This window comes from Mirounga leonina, unplaced genomic scaffold, assembly GCF_011800145.1.
Source record: "Mirounga leonina isolate KUSES-001 unplaced genomic scaffold, KU_Mleo_1.0 Mir_114, whole genome shotgun sequence".
Classification (NCBI taxonomy): domain Eukaryota; kingdom Metazoa; phylum Chordata; class Mammalia; order Carnivora; family Phocidae; genus Mirounga; species Mirounga leonina.
In genome coordinates, this window is record NW_023270265.1 from 38,311,622 (window position 1) to 38,336,247 (window position 24,626).

General features: G+C 42.2%; 1 protein-coding gene across 12 annotated transcripts in view; it reads right to left on the reverse strand.

Annotated features, from left to right (window-relative positions):
- ABLIM1 (actin binding LIM protein 1) overlaps positions 1–24,626 on the reverse strand; it is a 293,183-nt gene that overhangs the window by 200,040 nt on the left and 68,517 nt on the right. For 3 of the 12 annotated variants that reach the window (XM_035029621.1, XM_035029601.1, XM_035029589.1), the window contains exon 1: positions 15,099–17,464. The exons of 1 other annotated variant lie outside the window; for it this stretch is intronic. In XM_035029621.1, coding sequence (XP_034885512.1) covers positions 15,099–15,156 — 58 coding nt within the window. In that variant the 5' untranslated portion in view covers positions 15,157–17,464. Of the gene's footprint in view, positions 1–15,098; positions 17,468–17,494; positions 19,031–24,626 lie in introns of those variants that run through there. 8 more of the 12 variants (XM_035029648.1, XM_035029618.1, XM_035029616.1 and 5 more) reach the window with 5 other exon arrangements.

The window sequence follows — 24,626 nt, forward strand, 5'->3', positions numbered from 1 at the left end:
ACGCATTTCCCTTAGGGAGTCCGTGGGGGGAGGGGAAAGGGGGGTGTCACGTGTTCCCCCAGTATGCTCTCAATGCCATGCTCTGATATTATGAAAGTGCATGGGAGGGAAAGACTGAGTCAGCCTGGTGCTGGTGGGATTACGGAAAATACGAAGTTCGATCTGAACCTCAAGGAAAAAATTTACCAAGAAAATAAGCAGATTAGGGGAAGGCAGAAAAGAACAATCCAAAGAGAGGATGCTCTGGAAGAGTGCTTCATTCAGATCACACACCTGATGATGGGAAGGGAGGTCAAGAGACAGGGAAGGTCTTGGAAGGAAGAGCCCATCCATCCACCTATAAACAACTCTATTTAGAGAAATAAAATGGCATTACCTTTGAGCAAGAAAAAATAAATGCCTCCAAACAGTCTGCTGACTGCCATTCTTTCTTCAGAGGGTCAGAACACTGGGAAAACTTGGCACACAGGCACCTTTCACCCTGGTTCAGTATTAACTGCCTCTCTCAGCACTTGTTTTTGTCCAAGTACTTTATAACCATAAATGTGTTCATCATGGCAGCCATCCTGAGAGGTGAGGGGGTGACACATGCCACACAAAGCCCCCACATCTCAGACTGAGAAACTGAGACCCAAGGGTCATTGCTCCCCTTGAAACGAAACCCACAGTCAGAACTCGATGTGTGAAGAGAACCTAAATTCCCCAAAGGCAGATCCAAGAACGTAATATGAATAAAAGATGCCTCTGACTATTTGGAATTTCAGGGCTATAAAAGGTTTTAGAACACGGTGTTTTAAATGTGGCTACAGATGGACAACGATTTTTCTAACAAAGGGGAACATACCCTTGTCTCTCCATAGTCTGAGATGGTCTGGTAACTTTCACGGCACCCTTGATCTGGAAGGAACAATATACTGGATGCAATATTGGGAGTCTCTGATGTGAAAGATGCTTTCAAGAAGAATCATCATCTAGGCATCATTTCATCCACGTTTGTCAAAATAGGGTATGCAATAGCTAAAAGATAATCTATTGCAATGGGGATAGAAAATTCTAGATCATATATATATGGTCTCATTCTTTAACATTTTGAAGTATGCACATGCTTTAGAATGTACACATTAATACAGGTCAAGTATATTGTTTATCAGCAAATAATATACATAAATATGTGTTGTTTTACTTTTTTAACTCTAGGATGCAAAATCAAGAGAGTTTGGAGACCGGGGATTAGTCTATCAAAATAAATCATAAGGAAACTAATAAGAACTCAACTAACCAGAGGTAAGTACTAAATAATGGATGAACCAAAGTTAAAATTACATAAAGAAGAACAACAATGTGGTGGGTAAATGCATGCCTGGGCTCTGGAGTAAGAAAACCTCATTCAGATCCTGGTTCCACTACTTATACTCCTGGGTAACCTCAGGTGAGTGTTTCCCTGATTTCAACCTTGATTACTTTGTCTATAAATGGATATAGTAATAGTATCTCCTCTATGTATCTACTAAAGCCCTTAGCAGTTCCTAGTCCCTAGGAGGGGCTCTATACATACTAACTCAAAGGCTAGAAATCAGACTCATAGGACTAAAAATAGAAATTAAAACAACATTTGAGGCCGTATGTTGATCCTGAGATACTTGTGAGTGTTAGGATATGTGTAAAGTATAGTTCCTCCCTAAAGAAGAAGCCACTATTCAAATTCAGACAATTATTGCTAGTTTGGAATGCAGGCCAAGTATTGCCAGATGTTCAGATTTTTATGTGAAATCTCCCAAATTTCAAACATTTGCAACTAGCTAAAAAAATACAAAACAAAAAAAGCCCAGCTGTCTCTATCGCTCCCCCCGCCCCACCAACCCAACACACACACACACGCTTACAGGCCGACCATGCCTGTGGGTCAGCAGTCTGGGACCTGTGTATAAGTTATTTCAAACCTTGGTGTAAACCCTCCACCCACTGAGCTTAAACCAAACAGTTATGATTTATTTCAGGACCTGGCAGAAGGTGGTGGGGTGCAAGATTTTGAGAAGCGTTGGCAGTTTTCACATAAAAGAGTCATACCTTCTCATTTGTAAAATCGGGTTTTAATTATGGCATCTCTGCTCTGAGCCACCGCATAAGCGTCCGTGTGTTCCCCAACCTTAAGCGTGTAACACCAGTAGCACTTTCAAAGTCTCTCACATTTTCTTCCATGCCACAAATAGAAGAACATGTCCTTTCTCCATTATATTATTGCTTATATCCACATTATATAATCTTTTATCTTTAATCACTAGTAGGATCCTATTATACATACTACTCTGCAATTTTCCCCTAAACTTTTTGTTTCTTTTATAAAATTAAGGTCTAATTTACATCCCGTGAAAAGCATAGATCTTAGGGGTACAAGTCAATGAGTTTTGACAAATGCATTCATCCGTGTAACCCACATCTCTATCAAGATATAGAATACTTCCATACCCACAGAAAGTTCTCTGTGCTCCTTCCCAGTTATGCCCACCTCCACACCAGAGACAACCACTGTTCTGATCACCATTTTGGCACATTCTAGAACTTCATAAACATAGATTATCCAGGTTGTACCCCTTCGCCTCTAGCTTCTTCTGCTCAGCATGTTTTTGAAATTCATCCATGTTTCCCTGTTAAGTTTTACCTCCAATACTTCCCCCGATGCAAGAAGCATAGCTTCTCTCTAATATGCTATAAATCATAATCTGGGTGTTATTACCTCACGGTAAACACCCATTCCATGAACTTTGGAACTGATAGCAAATGCAATACCTACTTTTGGAGTCTGAAAGCTTACTGCTGTTGATACCATGTCATTGATTGGGGCAGGCCATGATTTGGGGGGCTGCCTGGGTGGGCAGTATTGATAGGAAGACTTCAGACTGTGCCAAATTAGAAGGGGCAGTTCTTGGGGGAAGAAGAGCTGTCTGTCTCTGGAAGGACTGAATCGAAAAGGGAAGTGGGAATGGGAAAGGAGTCAATTATGCATCAGCATGTGGGAGAAGGAAGACAAGGAGAGCACCTAGCCCAGGTTGAGATAGGAAGAGAGATAGATAAGCTTGACTAACCATGGGGCAAGTGGAGTAAGACAAATTGTTGGTAGACAAGGAACACAAGACAGTTCTAACATCTTCCCACAAACAGAGAGTACCTCATGGAGCCATCCCTTTTTTGCATGGATTCATACACCCAACCACACTGAAGATGAGCAGTGTTTTTACCAGCTGACTCCAAAGGACAAATGGCCCGAATACAAAGATGTGGATACTTACTAAGGAGGAAATAAATCTGTGATATGAGGGGTTTGGTTAGAACTCCAAAGAATACAGCCTGAGTGACCAGGGGGAAAAAAAAAGTACAGCCACTGAGACAAGAGACACAGGAAAGAGATTGAGTTTTGTTGATAATGAACTAATTTCAGCTAAAATAATGAGTTTAAGATGTCATCATAATATCTACAAAGTAGTGTCTAGCAGGCAAATGGGATGTGCCTCTGAGTCTCAGTGGAAAAGTCAAAGCTGGAGCTGTACCTTTGGCAGGGTCCACCAAAGTGAAGGCTGGAGCCATAGGAATAGATGAAAGAGAAAAAAAAAATCACTGGACCATGAATTTCTTGAAAGCAAAGGTGGCCTTCTCCATTTCTGCGTTTGCTTCAGGGGAGATGCTTCACAAATATTTATGAACATTGGACCTTGAAACGAATCTTCTTGTAGGTTATCTGGGAAAAATATTAGAATTGCCCATCTAGACTCAATTTACTCTAACTGACCCTTTGTGCATAAATGCTTGAACCTCTCAGCTCATTGCATTAACAAAATGATCCAACTCAGCAGTATTTCCTAGCATTCTAATTAAAGACACATGCATTTTATTGATTAAATTTTCCAGTAACATAGCATAATGCTATTGCTTATCTTGCCAAGAAGAGAAGCAGTTAAAAAAAAAAAAAAACAAAACTCACAGAAGGCTTCAATTCATCCTCCAATTCATCACAGATAATTTGAAAATCTAGTAATTAAACTCACCTAAGAGGATACAGGTTTGCAGAGAACAGATTTAGAAAAATATTGGATTCTAAAGAATATTACCCTTCCCACAATCCACTTCATAATTATAAATGTGCACCCATCAGTAAAACTGTGCCCAGGAAAATCCAAATGTAGCATAGACCATGATCTGTATAAAGGCAATTCAATCAGCATTTATTAAATATCTCTTTGTGCACAGCCCTGCAATAGGTATAAAATAGAAAAACAAAGTGCCTTATTTTTCATTTTCTGGTGGAAACCAAAGTACTCTATAAAGCCTTCCAATATAGGAGCTCTCAAGACAAAGCAAACAAAAATAGCCTGTACCAGGATGAAGTGGGTGGTGGATGTCTTCAACAGGACAGATGGATCATTTGGAGGTGTGTGTGTGTGTGTGTGTGTGTGTGTGTTTCTGTGGTTCTCTTATTTATTTATTTTTTCAGAAGGAGAGAATTGCTTGGCACAATTTTTAAACTCACATTGGCATATGGAGAAGCAGAGCGGAGGGTGGGGGGAAGGCAGCCTCAAAATAGAGAACCGAGCAAATGGTAATGCCTAAGGATGTAAAAGGATAGAAAAGGAGCTTTTTAAAAATACAAATTACAAATGGTTTAAAAGATCATCATGTTAGAGGCATAGAAAAAGCAATTAGATAACTTGAAGGTCCAGAGAATCCATAGAGTGGATAGAAACAAAGTCAGACCAGGCTGAAAGAGACATCACACTAGCTTAACTGACCACCCACCATTCCTGATTTCAACCGTCCTTCCCTCCACACTGTCCCTCCCCCTTGGGTTTACTGCCCTGCAAAGCCCTCTGTAACCCCACAACCCTGTGAATTCACCTGTCTGAGTTGCTAATTCACCCCTAAAATTGCAAACTTGATTTATAATTGAGGGTCAAGTTATGTCACATATTTTCTTAGCTATAGTTTCTTCCATTTGATTTTCTGATATTTCCATTTCTGATATACTTCATTAGAGAAAATTTGAGAAACACTGAAAACTATAAAGTAACACGATCCTACCATCCATAAACCACTGTTAATATGTCAGTATAGTCTTTCAGTTTCTCCCGTGAAATTTTTTATGTAGTTCATATCACGTTACATGTGCAATTCACAACCTTTGTTTATCAGAATTTTTCCCATGTCATTTAAATTAGAAATGTACTTTCTAATGTTAAATTTTTTATTGAAATACATCTGTGGTAAAGTTCACAAATCTCACGAACAGAGCTCAGTGAATTTTTACATGTGTACAACCATGTAACTGCCTCCCAGATCAAGATCTAGAACATTCTTAGCATCCCAGTATGTTCCTTTGTATTTATAGTCAAGACTGCAACCCCCTTCCTCCAGGTAACAGCTATTCTGACTTATCATAGGAGATGTTTTGCTTGCTTTTGAACCTCGAGATAATTCACACAGTATGTACTCTTCTTCTGTGGCTCCTTTTGCCACGGGCATTATGCCTGTTCGATTCATCCATGTTGTATGTTTCAATAGCTCTTCCCACCCTGGGTAATATCCCTTTAAACAGTACGCCACAACCACAACTAATTTACCCATTTTCCTGTTTTGGGGCATTTGGGTTTTTCCAGGTTGGGCCTATTATGAATAAAACTGCTACGAATATTACTGTATGTGTCCACTCATGGACATACACACTCATTTCTCTTGAGTATACACCTAGGGTAGAGTAGGTGTGTGTTAGCTTTTGAAGGTACTAGCCAACACTTTTCCAAAGTGATTGGTTCGGTTCAGACTCCCACCAGCACTGCAGAATTCCAGTCGTTGCATATCCTCACCAAGACTTAGTGCTATCAGTCCTTCTAATTTTAGCCATTCTGATAGATGAATAATGGTATCTCATTGGGGTTTTAACTTGCATTTTGAGGACTCATGATGGTGAGACTTTTTCCATATGCTTATTGGCCATTTTGGATATCCTCTTTTGTGAAGTATATGTCTTTATATAAAGTATGGATTAACAGCTTTTGTAGGATGTAGAATGTATACATATATATATACACTGCAGCATGTAGGATGTATATGTATATATTTTTAGCTATCTTAATTATTGTTAGTCTTAATGTGAATATGGGTATGAAAGAGGGAGGAAAACAACAACCAAATCTTCCAAGTCAGAAATTTATATGAATGCTCTGAAGACTAAATATAAAGGGACTCAACATAAATAGTTCTTCTTCATAAAGAGAGAGAACATCTGCAAGTTAATGGGAAGGCTGGATCCTAGAAAGTTTCTTGGCATGTCCTGGCCCCGATCCTTCCTGTAGCTTCTCTGTGGCTCCCTTGCCATGTGAACACACAGCTCTCTCTGTGGTTCTCACGTGACCATAGCAAGTCCTCTTTATCTGCTTGGTGATAACCAGATGTTCCCTGTGTCTCAGGGGTGCCTAGGTATCCATGGTCATTGGAGAGCTGTCATCATTGGGTAGATGGCCCCACATTGGTACCACCCAGGTTGAAGCCCACACTGTCATAAAGCAATCCTGTATGACAGTCACTATGGTGCACATTTATTTATATACGTCAGCTCTGTAATGCTCACAATGACTTTATGCATTAGGTAAATGTTTTCACTTCCTGGGGCTGCCTTAACAGAGTAGCACAAATTGATTCACTTAAATGACAGAAATGTATTGTCTTCCAGTTCTGGAGGCTAGAAGTCGGAGCTCAAGGGGTCAGCACGGTTCGTTCCTTCCGAGAGCTGAGAGGGACAATTTGTACCCCACCTCACCCCTGGCTCCTGGTGGCCTCAGGTGTTCCTTGGCTCGTAGATGGCTGTCTTCTCCCTGAGTCTTCACATCATTTTACCTCTGTGTCTCTCTTTGTGTCCAAATTTCCCATTTTTATAAGGACATCAGTCATCCTGAATCAGGGCCCACCCCAGTGACCTGAACTTTATCTTGATCATCTGCAAAGACCCTACAGCCAAATAGAGTTACATTCACAGGCGCTGAGGGTTAGGACTCAATATGTTTTGCAGGGGACAATTCAACACAAAACATTAGGAAAGTAACTGACATAGAGGAAAGAGAACTTTCCAAGGAAAGAAGGAAAACATGTATACAAATGTATCTCACATAAGGATGTAAGATAATAATCAGAAACAGTGAGAGTGAACTTACATGATTATGTTACCTGGGAAAATGGTGTTTTTCCAAGAAGCTCAGGGAATTTTAATGATTGTGTTCTCAAAACCTCCCAAGGATTTCTTTTAATTTTATTGCCAACCTCAGGTATAATGACCATGAAGAGAATTCTAGATCCTTTTAAGGTGCAGTTTGATTTTAATCAAAGGTATATAAAATCAGGAGGGAGTTCATTTACCTTGGGAAAAAATCCCTCTTAACTTCTGAAGGAGGTTGGTTCCCTCCCCCCTGGGATTCCTGGGGGGGCACACTGACATGCTGTGGTCCACGTGGCCGTAGCCAGCCCATGCGTGCCATGAAGGGAGGGATCAGCTCTTTCAACTGTGGTAACTCCAGGTCCTAGGACAGTAACTGGCATGAAGCAAGAGCTCAAAAAATAACTGCGAAATGAGCGAAATCGAACAATACCTTCCAGTCCCCACCTTCCATGTATATTTTGACATCTTCCACAAGGACAGAAAAAACAAGAAACAAACACTCAAGAAAGATATGAAGCTTTAGGAAACATTTAATAGAATTGAGACTCTTATCCAAAGGGCATTCTTTCTTCCCACCTTCCAAAAAGCTACACTCCAAACTTCTGTATCTGGGTTTAATGAGCAGAAATCTACCGAAGTACAGGCTACTGACAGGCTGAATGTAAATGAATAAATAGGTACTGAAGATTCTGAGGAAGAAAGACCCTTTATTTCCCAACAGTATTCTGAGGGTTTTTTTTTTTTCTATCTTCAAATATAGGGGGAAAAAACCATGAAGATTGCTAAGTAATTCTAAGTGAAATACACCTGAGGTGGAAAAATGCCCACTTGTATCCTGCATATTCTTAACAGTTAAAAATAAATCATCCTTATTAATCCCCTTAGTTCCCTTATACAAATCTGGGTCACATCGGTCAAATACAATTTTTAAAGTGGCATAAAATCAAATCATTTTAATTAGGTATTTCTAGTACTTTATTTCTAAACCTCCCCCCCCCCCCCATTCTCCAGCTAAACAAAAACATTAACATTCCTAGTAAGCATGTTTTCAAACAGGCTTTTAGAGGCAGAAATGATTTGTAGCGAGTAATACCATTGACGAGTGTGGAGTTTTCACTCTGCCTGAACCACATTAACCTGTTGGGAAATGTATCTATTGAATGACCATACAGGTTTTACTGACTTCTCTAAAACATATCTTGTTAAGCTAAATTAATCTTTACTGCCTTCAAGATAGTTGTTCCTTTTTCAAAAAGCCTTCCTTAGCTGACTCCTTCTTATTTCCTTCAATATTCTAGCTCTACAGTAGTCCCTACACTAATGCCTACCGTCTGTCTTTGCAAAGTTTTACTGGAACCCAGTCATTTCCATTCATTTATGTATTACCCACAGCTGTTCCTGTGTTACAATCACGGTGAGTTGCAAGAAAGACCATTTGGCCGACAAAGGCTAAAATAGTTATCTTGTCGTTTACAAAGAGTTTGCTTTAGGCTAGTCACACAAAGTATTCAAACTTCTCTTTCTTAGCTTTTCTGCTCTACATACATCTTATTCATTGGCTTCATCTGTAGATCATTTCCTCAAGTACGGTTAGTAAGGTCCCTGTGGGTTAAAATTATCTTTCTCTTCTTAAAAATAAAAAAATAAAAGTTCTGTCGGGTTAACGGGGCACAGACCTTTATTTTGGTGTCAGGAAGGGCTCATTCTTACCAATGCTACTGCTACAACATAGGACAGACTGCATCATAACCCTAACTAATCCCTCCTTGTAGCCAAGTCCTTTGCCATGTCACTTTCCGATGTCCACTTACTTTGAGACTGGGCTTGACCACGTGACTTGCTCTGGCCTGAAGAGTAAGGAGGACGTGTCGGTGTGTCAGTTCTGAGCCTCAAGGGATCATGCATGTTTGTGCTTCTCTCGTCCTTCTCTTTTCCTGTGATGAGGACATGCCTGGGACAACCTGCTGGTCCCAAGAGGAGGAGGAGAGATGCACGGAGCAGAGCTACCTCCAAACACGTGAGTAAGTCTGCCAAACTGCCCACTAATGGCATGGAAAGCAATGGACCCTCGGTATGCAGACTCATGAAACATAATAAATGATCATTGTTTTAAGTTTCTGAATTGGGATGGGTATAAGGCAGCAATAGGTAATTGATACAAGTTTACCTTGCCTGAAAATACTGACTGCTAATTCTTATATTTCCTTGAAATCTTAAAGGCAAAAATGAAAAAGTTGGAATTTTTTTAGTGACATGGTTTTAACGCGACTATATTGCTAAAGGTAGTATATATAAATGTCCCTCGCCAGCCAAAGAACAAAAGATAAATAGCTAATCAATTTGATTTAGTGAGCACCTACCACGTGCTCATGATGGAAATTTCTGAAAGATATAAAGATCATAGTTTCTAATATCAAAGAACTTATAATTCTGCTGAAGGAAAGGAAATAAAATGGGGGATAGTTAGAGTATAAGGCAGTAACTGAGTGCCAAAACTTCAAGCTTCTGGTTAAACATAGTGCTTTGATCATGTGTTTATCTCTGCATCTTCACAAAACCCCAAAAGAATAAGAGAGGAATACCTGCAGACATGAGATGTGGATGCAGTTTTGGAAGCTAGAAAGTGAATGGATGATACCTGCAAAGAGCGGGAAGGCTGTAAGTTAAGCTGGAGGGAGAGGTGTCTACTGGGGCAAACCAGGAAGGATCTGGTATTGGGGGCACCAGGTACCACTGAATGAAGGGATGAAGGATAAGACTGAACTGGACTGACAGTCTTTACAAGAAGGAGTTACACTTCCATTCCCCCTCCTCCTCTTCTCTCTGCCCGGAAACTAATCCTCACGGATGCCTGCTGAAAATGACATGAGGTGCTGTGCCGAGCGGTAAGGTCCCTTTCCCTGTAGGTGGAAATGGAATAAGACAGAAGAGGCAACCTCCTTCAACTTTTTTTAGCTGTTTATTCTGGTACTTAATTCCATCTCCCTAAATAAGATGCTTCAATGGCCATCTCTTGATATTTTTTTCATGGTAGACATTATCTATTGATTTACTACAAAGGAAGGTCAGGATTTAATGAACTCTTCTTTGCTCTTGACAATAGATAATATCTAAAACATAAAGGTTAGAAGTGGCACCCCAAACTTTCAAAAACCGTAATGTGTCATGTGTCAGAAGAAACTATGAAATAGATAAATAAAGAGCCACACTGAGCAACAGCGAGGGACAGGTTATCTTAGGGAGTCAGGCCAGAAAAACTCTAGAATCCTTGGCTTTCATTCCTTTGTCTCCTGTTCATGGGAGAAGACACTATTTCATTTGTAAAACTAGGAACATGAATTACTTTAATGAAAATAAAATGAATAAATAAAACTGATAATAGTAGTACCCCGTAGGTTTGGATGGTGGTCAAAGGAAGTTTTTGCCATTAATATACTGTTTGAAATTTTACAGCGAAATCTTATTCTTATGTGATTTGTATAATTAAAAATAAAATACACACATAAAAATTAAAAAAAATAAAAATAAGCAAACTAGAATCAAGGTCTTGGATTCCAAGGCACTATTCAACAAAATAAATAATTTGGAAGCATCTACACTTCTCAGGTGGAGCTATAACTGGTAATTATGTAAGTCATTCATAATTACAAGTAAGGTATTGTGTTGTGGATTTTATAAACATAAACCTACTCATTTAATACTCATGATCTTATAAAGCAGGTAGTACTATTAGCTCCATTTTACAGATGTGGAAACGGGCTTGGAGAACTTAAGACACTTGCCCACGTTTACACAGCTAGTAGATATCAAAGCCATGACGGGAACCAAATCTCTCTTCCTCTAGAGCTTAAGAGCTTGACACCGTGTCCAGAGGGGACCTGCTTTCCTTCTGCAAGTCTGAAATGATAGGTTTACATTAGAAAAAATAACTTTGAAATTCACCGGAGAATACCATTTTAGCAAGGGGAAAATAAATCCCCAATCCCTTGTGGCCCCTGCGGAGATGGTTCTGGAGAACAAGAGGCAACCTTCCTCCATGCTGGAGCCACGGTGAGATATGATCTGTGGTCACATTGTGCCCCTTGAAACCAGTGGGCTCATCTCTATCCCAAGGAGCCCTGGGCCTTCCCTAGCCAGCATCCTTGTCTCCTGTGGTGACTATCTCCCCTAACATCTTATAGTCCTATACTTGCATTCTTCACCCTGCTCGGGAGCTTATTAACTTGTCATGTAGGTGACTTGCTCAGCTCATCTTTGGCACATAATGCCAGTGATCCTTCCGAGATTATGGTTTCCAAATGACAGAGACTTATTCTGCACGGTACCTAGCACAGTGCCTGCCACCTGCTGAAAGATGCTTAGTAAATTAATGATAACAAACAGAACATTAATGAGCTGCTTTAATGACAAGTCCAGGGAGGGCTCTAGGACACATCAGCAGACCCTCCCTGAGGAAGCTACCAATTAGAGAGACACAGTATTAGAGAGTTCCTTTAAAGTTAAAAATAATAATAATAATAAAGACTTGGGTGAGGCCACGAGCCTCAGAAGTAAAATGGCTAATTAAACTCATGCATCTGTACCTGCATTTGAGGGTTCACGTCGCCAACAACACCTTACATAGGAAAAATCGGGAAAACAGACCATTTAAATCATTTAAAAAGAGTCAAGAGATGGGCTTTCCACAAAATAATAACACTCCCCTAATGTGGTGACCTATTTCCTAAGGGCACTGTGCAGTCCAGTTCACCTTCTAGCTGTCTACCACTTCAATTCACGTGTTAGCATGAGGTGTGAGTCCCATGAAAAGTATTATAAAGAAGAGTAGTAATACCAGGCTCAGGGAGTTTCTATTCCATTAAGATCTTCAAGATACACGCTCTTTGAGGGTGGTCAAGGTACCGTGGTGCAGTCAGAAGGAGAGGGAGCCTGCAAGCATCGACTGCAGTGGGGGGCGGGGGGAGACAGGGACAAGGAGGGGAGATGGGGACAAGCCCTCTCAAAGCTCATTCTATTGACTGTTCTGTGAAAACCTGGTAGCCAGTGCTCCCGCAGCCTGCTCCCACTGCTTGGGCATGTCCCTGGCAATGTCATGCTCTAATTGACCCACTGGTCACTGACCTTGGCAGAGCTCATTTACAGTGGCAGCTGCGACGGCCTCTTAAAGCAGAAAAACCTGTCCAGCATTCCATTCTCTCAGATGAAATCTAAAAGGAGTGCTCGTCAGCACGTTGCATTTTTCCCCCCTTTTTGGAGGGGAATGGCATTTAGAGGTAAGTCTTGCAAAATCCCAGTCCCAGTATTCTGAGTTGGTATCCTGATGGTCACCCCAACCCTTAAAGTGTATGTTATGACGGAGAAGTACATGTCAACCATCAGATTTTTTTTAAAGATTTTATTTCTAAGTAACCTCCACACCCAACGTGGGGCTGGAACCCACAACCCTGAGATCAAGAATCGCATGCTCCACCAGCTGAGCCAGCCAGGCGCCCCAGCAGTTAGATTTTAATATAAAGGAGAAGGCTGGGTGTCTCGTACACCTAAGTTACTATTAATTATATGCAAACACCAGCTCTAAGCATATCGTTTAGAGCAGAAGGTAGTAAATCAACAGTCATCTTAGTAGCTAATGCTTTCAAGGTGTGCGAGGAGAGAAAGGACAGAATGATGTACTCATTAAAGAGGAACGGGGGAGCAGGGAAAGCTTTGTTAAAGCTTTAAAGCATCAGGGACCCAGCTACAGGAATAAGAGACAAAATTTAAGAGTGGTCAAGCTTGTTCATTATAGATCCATTCAGAATATCCTTCTATTTAAAAAGTAGGTAATTGAAACATGTCGTCAATTTTCCCAACGGAGAATACTTTTAAAACAATGCAGAGTAGTGAAAGTCCTTATGCTCCAAACATAAGGTGTGCCTGTTTTTGAGTCTCAGAATAACCTGCCAGCCTTCCAATTTAATTATGACCGAGATTCAAGTCAACTGTTGAATGTTCTAGAGAGATACTCTCTGTAAATTCCAGCTGGAAGCGAGTGGAAAGACTCCAAATCCCTTAAAAATATGCCATGGAGTAGAAAGAACGAGTAGTCGAAAAACAGAAAAAAGAAATGAAATTCTTTTGAAAGATTATTTTTTTCCAGTTTGACCTCAAAAGAATATAATCAGATATATGGCTTACTCTGTTTACTTATAATCTGTCATGTAAGACTTTCTAAAACCTGCCCTATCTTTCCTGAAAATCAAAACCAAAATCCACTCTTTTTACAGTGCAGGGAAAACAGAGGGCTTTATTCAAATAGAGACATGCAGACATCTTGAGATATTCTAATTTTATCCCCTTCACTTAGGAAAAGCCATCGAATCAGAGTTTCCAACTCTAAATACTAGTAATACATTAATACTAATTAAGATGCACAGTATTATCATTAAAATTCAGATTCTATCTTTGAGGAGAGCCCAGAGATTATTAGAGCATCTAGAGGCCTTTTATAACATCAGGTGATGTTACCCTTTAGAAAAAATAAGAGGGAACAAGTTTCGAAAGAGTCGGCTGACTGCCCACACGGGGCCCCTCTCCGCTTTACGTTTTATTATTCTGAAGCTTGTCAACTTTTGTCTTCCCAGTAAATGTCTAAAGCAGGTCGATAAAGCATACGGAACATTCGCGGAGTTCTAAATCAGCGTTCTTTCAAAATAAGGTTCATTTGCAGAGAAAGTTTTCCGGGACAAGAAGTCACCATGAACTATTCATCAGTCATGGAGGGTGCCAACCTGCAGCTCCTCTGTCCCTCTCGACAAGTGTGAACACGTGAGGCACAGCAGAGCTCGGCTCCCCGGTCTTACCTGTCCTGGGGAGGAAGGCAAACGCCAGCTCCCTGGAGGTCCCGGTAAACGGCGGCGGGCAGAGTGCCTGGAAGGGACGGTACAGAGCGCACCTGCCTTACGTGGAATTATGCGCTAGCCTGTTCTCCCGAAATCAAAGTAAGTTACAATCTCTTATCTTAAAGGGCCCAGTATCAAAAGAAGCAGCATGAACTGACACAGTCCGCTGGTTTCAGTGGAGTAGCCCGCAAGACTGTGCCGGGCCGCCTCTGAAGTTGGGGTGCTGTCTGCCAGTTCCTGGGATGCTGAGCAGGATAGGCTGGCCCCCTCCTGAAGCCAGCCTATCTAGGGAGCAAACTCCCACAAAACACAACTATCAGGGAAGCATTCGAGGGATGAGGGACGCGTCCAAACGCAAAGCACCTGCATACCCCATGCAGGGGCACAAAAACTACATCCCAAGGAGGAAAGAATTCATCTCAGAGCTATGTTAACAGAGAAGTATTGTCATGGAAATGGGGTATAAAAGAAAAAGAGAGCAGAGGAGCAGAAATGGAATCACAGGGTTCACTCAGAGTCACTGAAGACACTTTTTAAAGTGCTCCAACAGACCAATCTAAATTTAATTAATTTATTTTTTAAAAAGATTTTATTTGAGAGGAGAGAGAGAAACAGCATGGGGGGAGGGGCAGAGGGAGAGGAAGAAGCAGACTCCCCGCTGAGCAGGGAGCCCGATGTGGGGCTCGATCCCAGGACTCTGGGATCATGACCTGAGCCGAAGGCAGACCCCTGACCAACTGAGCCACCCAGGCGCTCCTAATTTAATTTAATTTAGCTGGATTCCCACTACAAAACAGTCCTGTTGATTTTAAAACCCCATTAATAATATCTTTAAATATGTTGCTATCGAAGATACATATTTTATACAAAAAATACGTGCATAGAGTATTAACGTATAAAAAAAATTGCTCAAAACGCATTAAAACTATTTCAACTACCGGAAATGCCCCCGCACTCTCCCCATCTTTAAAGACATGGTCTACCCCAGGCAGCACGGTTTACAAAATGAACAAACAAACCTTGGTTGTCTTCAACCATGTGATGAGGCTCCATGAACTCAGTCTGTTCCCAGGTCATTAACTAAACACACAAATCTTAGAGCTAAGATTTCAGCTTTTCTTCACCAGGTGGCTGGGCACCCATGGAAGGACTGCATCCACTCTTCAAAGGGAAGTCTTGGGGCCTGGCTTTCCTCCCAGGAGTTCGTGGGCTGAGCTGGACTCCAGAGAGGGGTGTGCCACCCAGAGGGTGTGCCCCAGCCAACTCAGGAAGAACGAGAAGTTTCCTGCATGATTCTACCTCCTTCCTCGTGTACAGAGTCTTCACCCCCTTCTCTCCACTCTGTCTCCTACCGATTCTGAAGACCACTCTTAAGAACATACCAGTTCATTGACATCACACCTACAGAATATCATCCTTTCTGGGAAGCCGCCATTAAAACATGCCCAGAATGTTCCTCGGATTTTCCTCCATTCTGCACAATCCAGAATCCAGATTTTGGTCCTGTCATTTCACAATAACTCAAACGCATGAGGCAAAAAAGAAGAGATTGATCTTCCCAAGCCTTCTGCTTCCTTTTTTCACTTAATGAATTATTGTCTCACCAGATGGGCACTTACTGCTTTTTTGAAAACAAGGATTTAACAAAAATACTATAACTCTGAGCAGGTTCCTTTTACTATCAGCCCGACTAGTCCTCATGGCTTTGGATGTGGTTCCCTGACAAAACACTGGTCTGAGGCAAGCCGTGGACTTTGAGCCCGTTTATATTAGGTACAGGCTGTCTGAAAACAATGACCTCATCCGGAAAGGCTCAGGAAAGAGGCATTTTTTCCCTTTGGTCAGGAATGCCCTGATGCTGGGTTGGATTACCCGCCACCCACAGTCCGGCGTTTCTCCCAGTGATTTTTGAACACCAGGGCTTTTGCAAATTGGAAACATTACGAAGATACAGTTTAAATGGGAAAAGACACTTAGGACAAAGATCCCCAGCCTCAGATACATTTACTGGCCAAGCAGTCGGAGGAAACCGGCATAAATTGTTTTAAGTGTGAGGGTAAATAATTTAATTCCTGTAATTAAGACACAAGCACCAGCCCCCATTCTGAGATATTAATTTAATATAAAGCCCATAACCTACCCACTGGAAGGAAAGACTGCATGATCACACTCTTTCAATATCAATTTGATTAATTGCACCTCCCTGGCTTACTCTCTTCCTTGTCTAGGTGGCTTTTTTTGTTTTGTTTTGAAATGGCTCTGGGGACAGCCATACTCCTGGATTACCCCATCCGCCCTCCTCCTAGCCCAGGCCCCTGCCTGGAACTTTGTGCCTCTGATAACGTCCTCCTGACTTGGCCGAAGCACCAGGCGCCAGACAAAGGATCCCAACTGGACCACTCATTGATAAAATGCTTGGCATCTGCAGAACTGTCTTATGTCAGCTGCTGCCAAAAGGCCAGTCACATTGACTGAAATCTTCTGCTTACGCCTAATGCCTAACATTCTCATGACAGTGATTTCATGCTTTACCCTAATGTTTTTCCATTAGTGTCTCGGGAGTCTTACCGAACGATGGAATAGAAGCCTTTCACAACCGCGGTTTTTTATTCTCATTAGCCTCATTTCAAATGTAATGGAAGCTAGTTTTTCCTACTCCCTTGAAATCTCAGATTATGATTCCTAGCGGATTTGACATGAAAGGAAGAAACCATGTATGGTGCTGCCACTATTTCCTGGAGCTAACCCAGGACTCTAGTGAAAAGCAGCTTGCATGGGTTCCTTGCCTTTCATAAGGCAGGACTGCCGGGGGTCGAGGGCAAGCCGATATTGAAACTTGGACTTTGTGAGCAGTCAGCCAGTAAAGTAGCTCCTTCCAAGCCACGACCCCCCAGATTTGCCTTCTGTTAGTTGAAGCATGAATACTTTGGTGATTTATTAGACTCCACAAACCAATTGCTCAAAAAACTGTTTAAAACATACAAACATTTTCTAATTACATGGCAATGGTACTTCTGCAAGGTCATTTAAAATCAGAGATACTGGAGTACCTGGGAGGCTCAGTCGGTTAAGCGTCCGACTCTTGATTTCAGCTCAAGTCATGATTTCAGAGTCAGGAGATGGAGCCCCAAGTCGGCTCTGTGCAGGGTTTGGAGGCTGCTTAAGAACCTCTCTCTCCCTCTCCCTCTGTCCCTCCTATCCCCAACCCGCGTGCCTGCTCTCGTTCTCAAAAAAAAAAAAAAAAAAAAAAAAAAATCCAGAGACACTGCTGTGTGTTCTTTGCCTTACATAACCCAATCATCTAGGAACCCTGGAACATAAGTCTCTCCCTCAGAACCCTTCGGAACTCTTCCCAGTAAAGCAATTGTCAGTCAGCAATTTTAATGAATAAAAATGCTTTAATTTGCATATTCACCTATATTTGAGAAATACTGGATTAAGCATTGTTAGACAGGTTTCTTAACCATGGACTTCTCAGGGACATTAACATGCACGTGTTTCTTGTGACTCTGTAAGAGAAGAATAAGATAAGAAGCATTTCCTAAATTTATTTGGTCAGAGAACCCTAATCCCAGCATAAATAGTAACTTAGCACAAACTCCTGCTCAAGGGAAGGAGAATACTAGATGGGATTTTTGACGTAATTCACTTCGTAGTGTCAGAGATGAAACATCTTAAAGCCAGAGGAAGTTCGGGACTTGCCCAAAGCTGCACACAATGCAGAAGTGGGTCAATTCTGCCTGGCAACGTTTGGTTCTGCTGTTCGGGGGGCTTCGATGGGCCACAGCGCCTGGCTCTATCTGCAGGGACGGTATGGTCCCCAGTGATGCTGCCACACTGGGTACCAGAGATGCTACACGTTCTTAGGCAAACAGCACATCTTACAACAGATTAGGTTGAGACCTGGCCTAGGAGATGAGGCCTACCATAATGCGATTTATGACAGAGCTGAGAGAGAGAAATAGCAGGTGTCAGTAACAAAACATGCCCCGGGGCCCTGGCCTCACCTTTCAAAGTCAGCAGAAGAGAAAGAAACCTAAAGCAAATTGAATTCCATAAGAAAAATGATTCCCTTGGGAAAGATGAAAACTACATTTCTTAAAAGGTCGTATTCAATAAGGAAGAAGACCCTTCCAGACCTTAACTGGAAAGGTAAAAAGCAAAGAACTGATTTGTCATTCCCTTTGAACTTATGTTCTGTTGAGACTTCGTTATAAGTCCAGATGGTTGGCACCAATCCAAGCTCAGTTGTGACTCCACTGGAAGGATCAACTTTAAGAGCTGGAAGAATTTGGAATTCACCACGCTCTTAAACACAAAGCGCTCTTGATGGTGGCTGAATCTAGAAGGGTCTTTATAGCACCCAAGTATCGCTGTGCTAGCAGACCTAATTTCTGGTGGATCCCAGGTAATTATTTTTATGACTGGAAATGAAATTTTATCGACTTTATTAAGATAATATCAATGCCTATTACGTATGGTCATGTCTATCAGCTTCATGAACTGCAAACAGAACACCCTCATCACTATTCATAGCCCACCTGTACTGAGCATTCACTCTCTGCAGGCATTGAACAAAGATTCCCTCGCTGATTTCTTATAACCCTCTGAGGCACGCACCATTATGATCTCCATCTTAAAGATGAGGCAACTGAAGTAGAGAGAAGAGAAGTTAAAGAAATCGCCCAAGATCACTCCCCATGTGAGAGATACAGCTGTGGCTTGGGCCCAAGCAGTCAGAATCAGAGGCCATGCCCGGGAAGCTAAAACTTACCCAAGACATTAAAACAGCTCAGGGAGAACCATTATATCAGAGAAAATGCCAAAGCCATCTCCACACCTGAAATTATGATGAGTTGATACAAAACATAAGTTTAGCAGTATAAGAGTTATCGCATACCCAAAAACTGCTAATGCTTTTATAATTTTTTTTAAATGTTTTTATTTTTATTTATTCATAAAAGTCAGAGAGAGAGAGGCAGAGGCAGAGGGAGAAGCAGGCTCCCCGCTGAGCAGGGAGCCCGATGCGGGACTTGATCCCAGAACCCTGGGATCATGACCTGAGCCGAAGGCAGACGCTTAACCATCTGAGCCACCCAGGCGCCCCACTGCTAATGCTTTTTTGCAAAAAGTCTAAAATACTGAAAACTGTGTGTGCATGGGGCGGTGGGGGGAGAAGCACTTATTATTGATGGTAAAGAATTATTTTTTCTGAGTCATTTTGTTTTCATGAGATTCTTCTGAATTAATCTCATTCACAAAGAGACCCAGCCATTGGCTAGCGCTGGTCTGCACTAAGGCGGTGATGAGGGGAGAACCATCATGGCAGAATGCTCCCCCTGCCTCATGCCCATTGTACAGGGCAGAGTTCCATGTTCGGGTGGGAGTTGCCAACCAACACTTACTAGACCAGGGAGAGGCAGAAGACCCAAGTTCTTGACCTGGCTCTAGCTCACCAGTGATCCTAGGCAAATTGCCAAGCTGTCTTCTAAATCTATAAAATGGGCCACTAACACCTGCTCTGTCTACATCAGAAGAGCTGAGAGATAACAAAACTCACCCGTATTTTCTATCAGCTTTTTCTCCTCTCCTCTTCTCTTTCTCCCCCCTCCCTCCTTTCTTTCTCTTTCTGTTTCTTTTTATTTTCTCTTTATTTTTTTTTTCGGCCAGTGTTTGTTAAAAAGGATTTGAGATGAAATCTCCAGCACACAGAAACTGGATTCCCCACAGCAATCTTAGAAGTTAAGTACTTAGAAGAAGGGTGTTATTAATCCCTCTTTAATAGATGAGGAAATGAAGGCTAGAGAGAAAGCAACTTTTCTCAAGGTCACAGCTCGCAGGAAGAGGAGCGGAGACTCAAACTCAGTTCTGTGTCGTATTCACCATGTTATAGTGAGGTGTGATACAATGACTCCGTGTGAACATCTTCAAGCCTTCTCCCTGTTGTCCTGCTGACAGAATCCACAATTACCAATTAACCAATATCTAAGATGTTATTCATGCAAACCTTTTCAAACAAAGAGGGAAGAAGTAGAAACAGAATGTACTTAGTGGTTGCCATCAGAAGCCTTTTGCATCCCCCCACCCCCATAGCTAAGGAGTTGAAAGCAGTGGACTCGTTACCTCCTCACTCCCTTATCCACTTTGTCTGCTTTGACTCTCGCTCCCACCTGCCTTCGCTGGGCTATGGGGGATTAAAAGGCATTCTGTATTCCCTGCAAAAACAACAAGCATTTCTCTTCAGTGACTCATTTGACACAAATAAGCTGTAGGAACGGGGGGATTCCAATCTTCCTGTGCTTTTCAAAAAGCGGTGAGGATATAGTCTACAAGGAAGAAAATGACTGCAGAATGAGGAGATTCTACCTCACTTTCATTGTAAGAGGATCAAATGTTAGGTTAAATCATAATGATTTACTAGAGTCTGGATTTTTATGATTTCTACATTAATTACCATTTGGCTCACAAGGGATAGATGACCACGGCAACTGCGAAGTACTGTACACATAGCTTCACCCCTAGAGAATGGAGGATATTTATTACTGTGTTAGAAACAAGAGGGCTGCATTTTGGATGGAATTTTTTGTTGTTGGGAGGATAGGAAAACAGAATAAACACCTAGAAGACCCACACCTGCCCCAGCAATGTTACTACATCATTCCATCTCGCCTATATACCTTTTGCCATGTGTACCTCTACCAAGCTGGTCCACCACCTCTTTGGAAGCGGCATTCAAAGTTAGTGGGAAGAGAAAATATGGCGCATTTCAAGGAGGATGAGAATGGTCCCTTAAACCATCGACTCAGATTCAACTTCCCAGCTCACTTTGGGGGACTTTCAGCTCACTTTGGGGGACTTTAAGTTTAACATTCTGTATGACCCTGCCTAATTAACAGTTTACTGACAGTAAAACATTCACACTTAGTCTCTACTGTAAGCAACCATTTACTTATGGTCATATGCAAACCAATTATTCCAAAGACTTTCCTATTGACTTTTGAAAATCTTAATGGTCTGTCTCTGCCTGCTTTCCACTTTGATTTGACGATCCAAAGGGAGTTGGACTGGTTTGTAACTACATATATCGCAACTTTATACATTTAATAAAAAAATCAAAACAAAAATCTTTCTACCCTGTTTCAAATTCAAGAGGATAAGTCGAATTTAAGGAATTTTAATGATACAACAAAAACAAGAACATGCATTAAGACTTTCAAAATAAGTCAACCTGAGGATGTCTTGCTAAACATTTTTAGGCTTCCTAAAAACCAACCACTGGGGTCAAGGACAAAATCGCCTCTAGCAGTCAAGTATCTCTTGCAAACGGAACCTCCAGATATTCTGTGTTCCATTCCTTTGAGCACAAAGACATGGAGGGTGTGGAAGCTGGTGGGGGTAGAGGGTGGGGGCTTTAGATCATCTAGTCTGGGTGTTTTGAAGCTCATATACAGAGTAATCAGGCTTTTCAGGGACTGGGGGTGAAGGGTTGATTCTGGTTTCCACCCCAACTTCCACCAAAGAAACTGTGGCTCATCTTCCTTTTCTAAGCTTCCAGATGAACCTTTATTTGAAGAAAGGGTTCCATAGCTAAAAATGAAACATACTCTTCCAAAAATTCCCATCCTGTCTGATCTTTTCATTTTACAAAGGAGGAAAAGGAAGGCCAGTGAGTTACTGACTAGTCCGGGGTCCCAGGATGAGTGAGCAGCCAAGGCAGGGTTATACCAGCCACGGGCTCTGAGCAATGCACTCCAGTGCACACACTTTCCCCAAACTGCCAAGTACACAGTCCCCAACAAACAGGTCCCCTGTCCTTGTCCTTGAGCGCGCTCAGGACTACGCACTGCGGCTCTTCCCAGAACTGCCCACAGCCCTACAGTGCAGGCTTGCAGTTGTTGTGGTGGTCTGATTCTTGTTCTTATTCTTATCTTTATCCTTCTTTTTTTTGCATTTTTAGAGTACTAGATAGGGGCAGCACGGTAGCGAGAGTCCTGCCAATGGAAGGTGAAAAATGAAACTTTCTGAAGTTTTATGTCAATCAATAGAAAATAATATTTGGTTGCTAAAGTGGAATTTATACTCAACTTAGGATGGAAGCAGGATGTGTCCTGCTTGCTGTGACCTTCATTCTCAATGTTTGGTTGCTTAACAAAGCACAGCTGAGCTTTCAGTGTGGGGTCTAGCCCCAGGTGCCCTCCATGATTCCAAGCCTCTGCAGTTCATCTGGGACCGCATTCCAGATACCACAGTCACCGGGTCCAGGAGGGTGAGCGCTGCCTTTTGTAAAACATGATGAGACCAAAGTGGAAGTAACAAAAACTGATAAATTAGAGTGAACTATTCCAGCTATCCCTGGGGTCTCTGATTTACACAGGTTTCCTTTTAATAACTCCTAAAATGATCCTGGTTGCTATCCCCTAGGTGAGCGGTCTGAGCAAGTTATTTTATCTATATGTGTCTCAGTTTTCTCACCTGTAAGATGGGGATAATTATAGCACCTACTTTATGGGGTGTTGTGAGAATTTAAGGAAACAGTTCCTGGTACATAGTAACCTTTATATAAACACTAGTTATCAGTTATTCTTCTTCTTTTTTTTTTTTTAAGATTTTATTTATTTATTTGAGAGAGAGAGAATGAGAGACAGAGAGCATGAGAGGGAGGAGGGTCAGAGGGAGGAGCAGACTCCCCGCCGAGCAGGGAGCCCGACGTGGAACTCAATCCCGGGACTCCAGGATCACGACCTGAGCCGAAGGCAGTCGCCCAACCAACTGAGCCACCCAGGCGCCCCTATCAGTTATTCTTCTTATTAAAAAAAACAAAAAAACAAAAAAAACAACATTTAAGTACTAGACAGAGAGATCAGGGACAGGAAAGTAGCAAGAGACCTGCCAATTTAAAATGAGAAATGAGGGGTGCCTGGGTGACTCAGTCAGTTGGGTGTCTGCCTTTGGCTCAGGTCATGATCTCGGGGTCCTGGGACCGAGCCCCACATTGGGTTCCCTGCTCAGAGGGGAGTCTGCTTCTCCCTCTTCCTCTCCCTCTGCTCCTCTCCACCCTCACTTGTGATTTCTCTCTCTCTCTGGCAAATAAATAAATGAAATCTTCAAAAAATAAAAAGATAAAATGAGAAATGAAAACAAAATTGTTCTGAAGTTTAATGTGAATCAACAGATAATAACCATTGGTTGATAACAGTGGCATTTACAAATCCGGATCCTGGTCAGCCTCAGCGTCTATTCTAGGGTCTTGCTGCTCCAGGCCCACCTGGGGCAACAACATCGCCATCACCTGGGAGCTCCTTAGAACTGCAGAACCTCGGCGCCCACCCCCTCTCCCACCTACCAAATCAGGATCTGCCTTGTAACAAGGTCTCTAGGCAATTTGCATACCTATAAAAGCTGGAGAAAGGCCGCTTCATGGCATATACTGAGATTTCCCCGTTTGTAGGGGAAAGAAATGAGACCTCATTCTTTTTTTTTTTTTTTTAAGATTTTATTTATTTTTGCGAGAGAGCGAGTGAGCAAGCGCATGAGCACACTAGCAGGAGTGGGGTAGGGGGAGGGCGAGGGGCAGAGGGAAAGGCAGGCTGAGCAGGGAGCCTGATGTGGGACTCAATCCCAGGACCCTGGGATCATGACCTGAGCCAAAGACAGACGCTTCATCTGAGCCACCCAGGCGCCTGGAATAAGACCTCATTCTATAGTTCATCTCCACACATTATCCTAAGTCCTACACCCCTTTGCATTAGCCCTCAGGTTACATAGTTTCACTAACCTGAGTCTTAAGGCAGATGCTCCTTTTATGGGACAGAATAATAGTTCAGGAGGACATCCGAAGCCACAAAGTCACCTCTTGTTAGTAATGTCAGAGATTTAAAAATGTCATCATCATGATCAACCATCAAAGGGCTAACATTTATCGAGCTCTTAAAATATGCAAGGATCAATGCAAGGTTAACACTTTCCAGATGTCTCACTGTGTACTCACAATACCCTTTCAAGTAGGCATTACTATCCCCATTTTACAGAGGAGGGAACTGAGGCTCAGGGAGGCAACATCACTTTCTCAAAGCCAAGCTGAAAAAGGGCCTTCGGAAGTCCACTCTCTTATTACAAATTAATGCCTACAACATCCAAATTATTTCTGTGAAATGGGGAATAGTGATTATCTCCCTTTGTGGGGAAAACTGAGTCCACAGAGTGACAGAACTATCTAGAATCAACCACCTGAGACTCAGGTCAGAACTCGGTCTGTCAGGGTTCAAGTTTTTCAAATTAAAGAATTCTGGGGACACCCGGGTGGCTCAGTGGGTTAAGCGTCTGCCTTCGGCTCAGGTCATGATCCCAGGGTCCTGGGATCGAGCCCTGCGTCGGACTCCCTGCTCAGCGGGGAGTCTGCTTCTCTTTCTCCCTCTGCCTGCTGCTCCCCCTGCTTGTGCTTTCTCTCTCTGTCAAATAAAATACATAAAATCTTAAAAAAAAAAAAAAAAGAATTCTGCTGCCAGAAATGCCAGCGATAGGGGCACCTAGGTGGCGCATCCGACTCT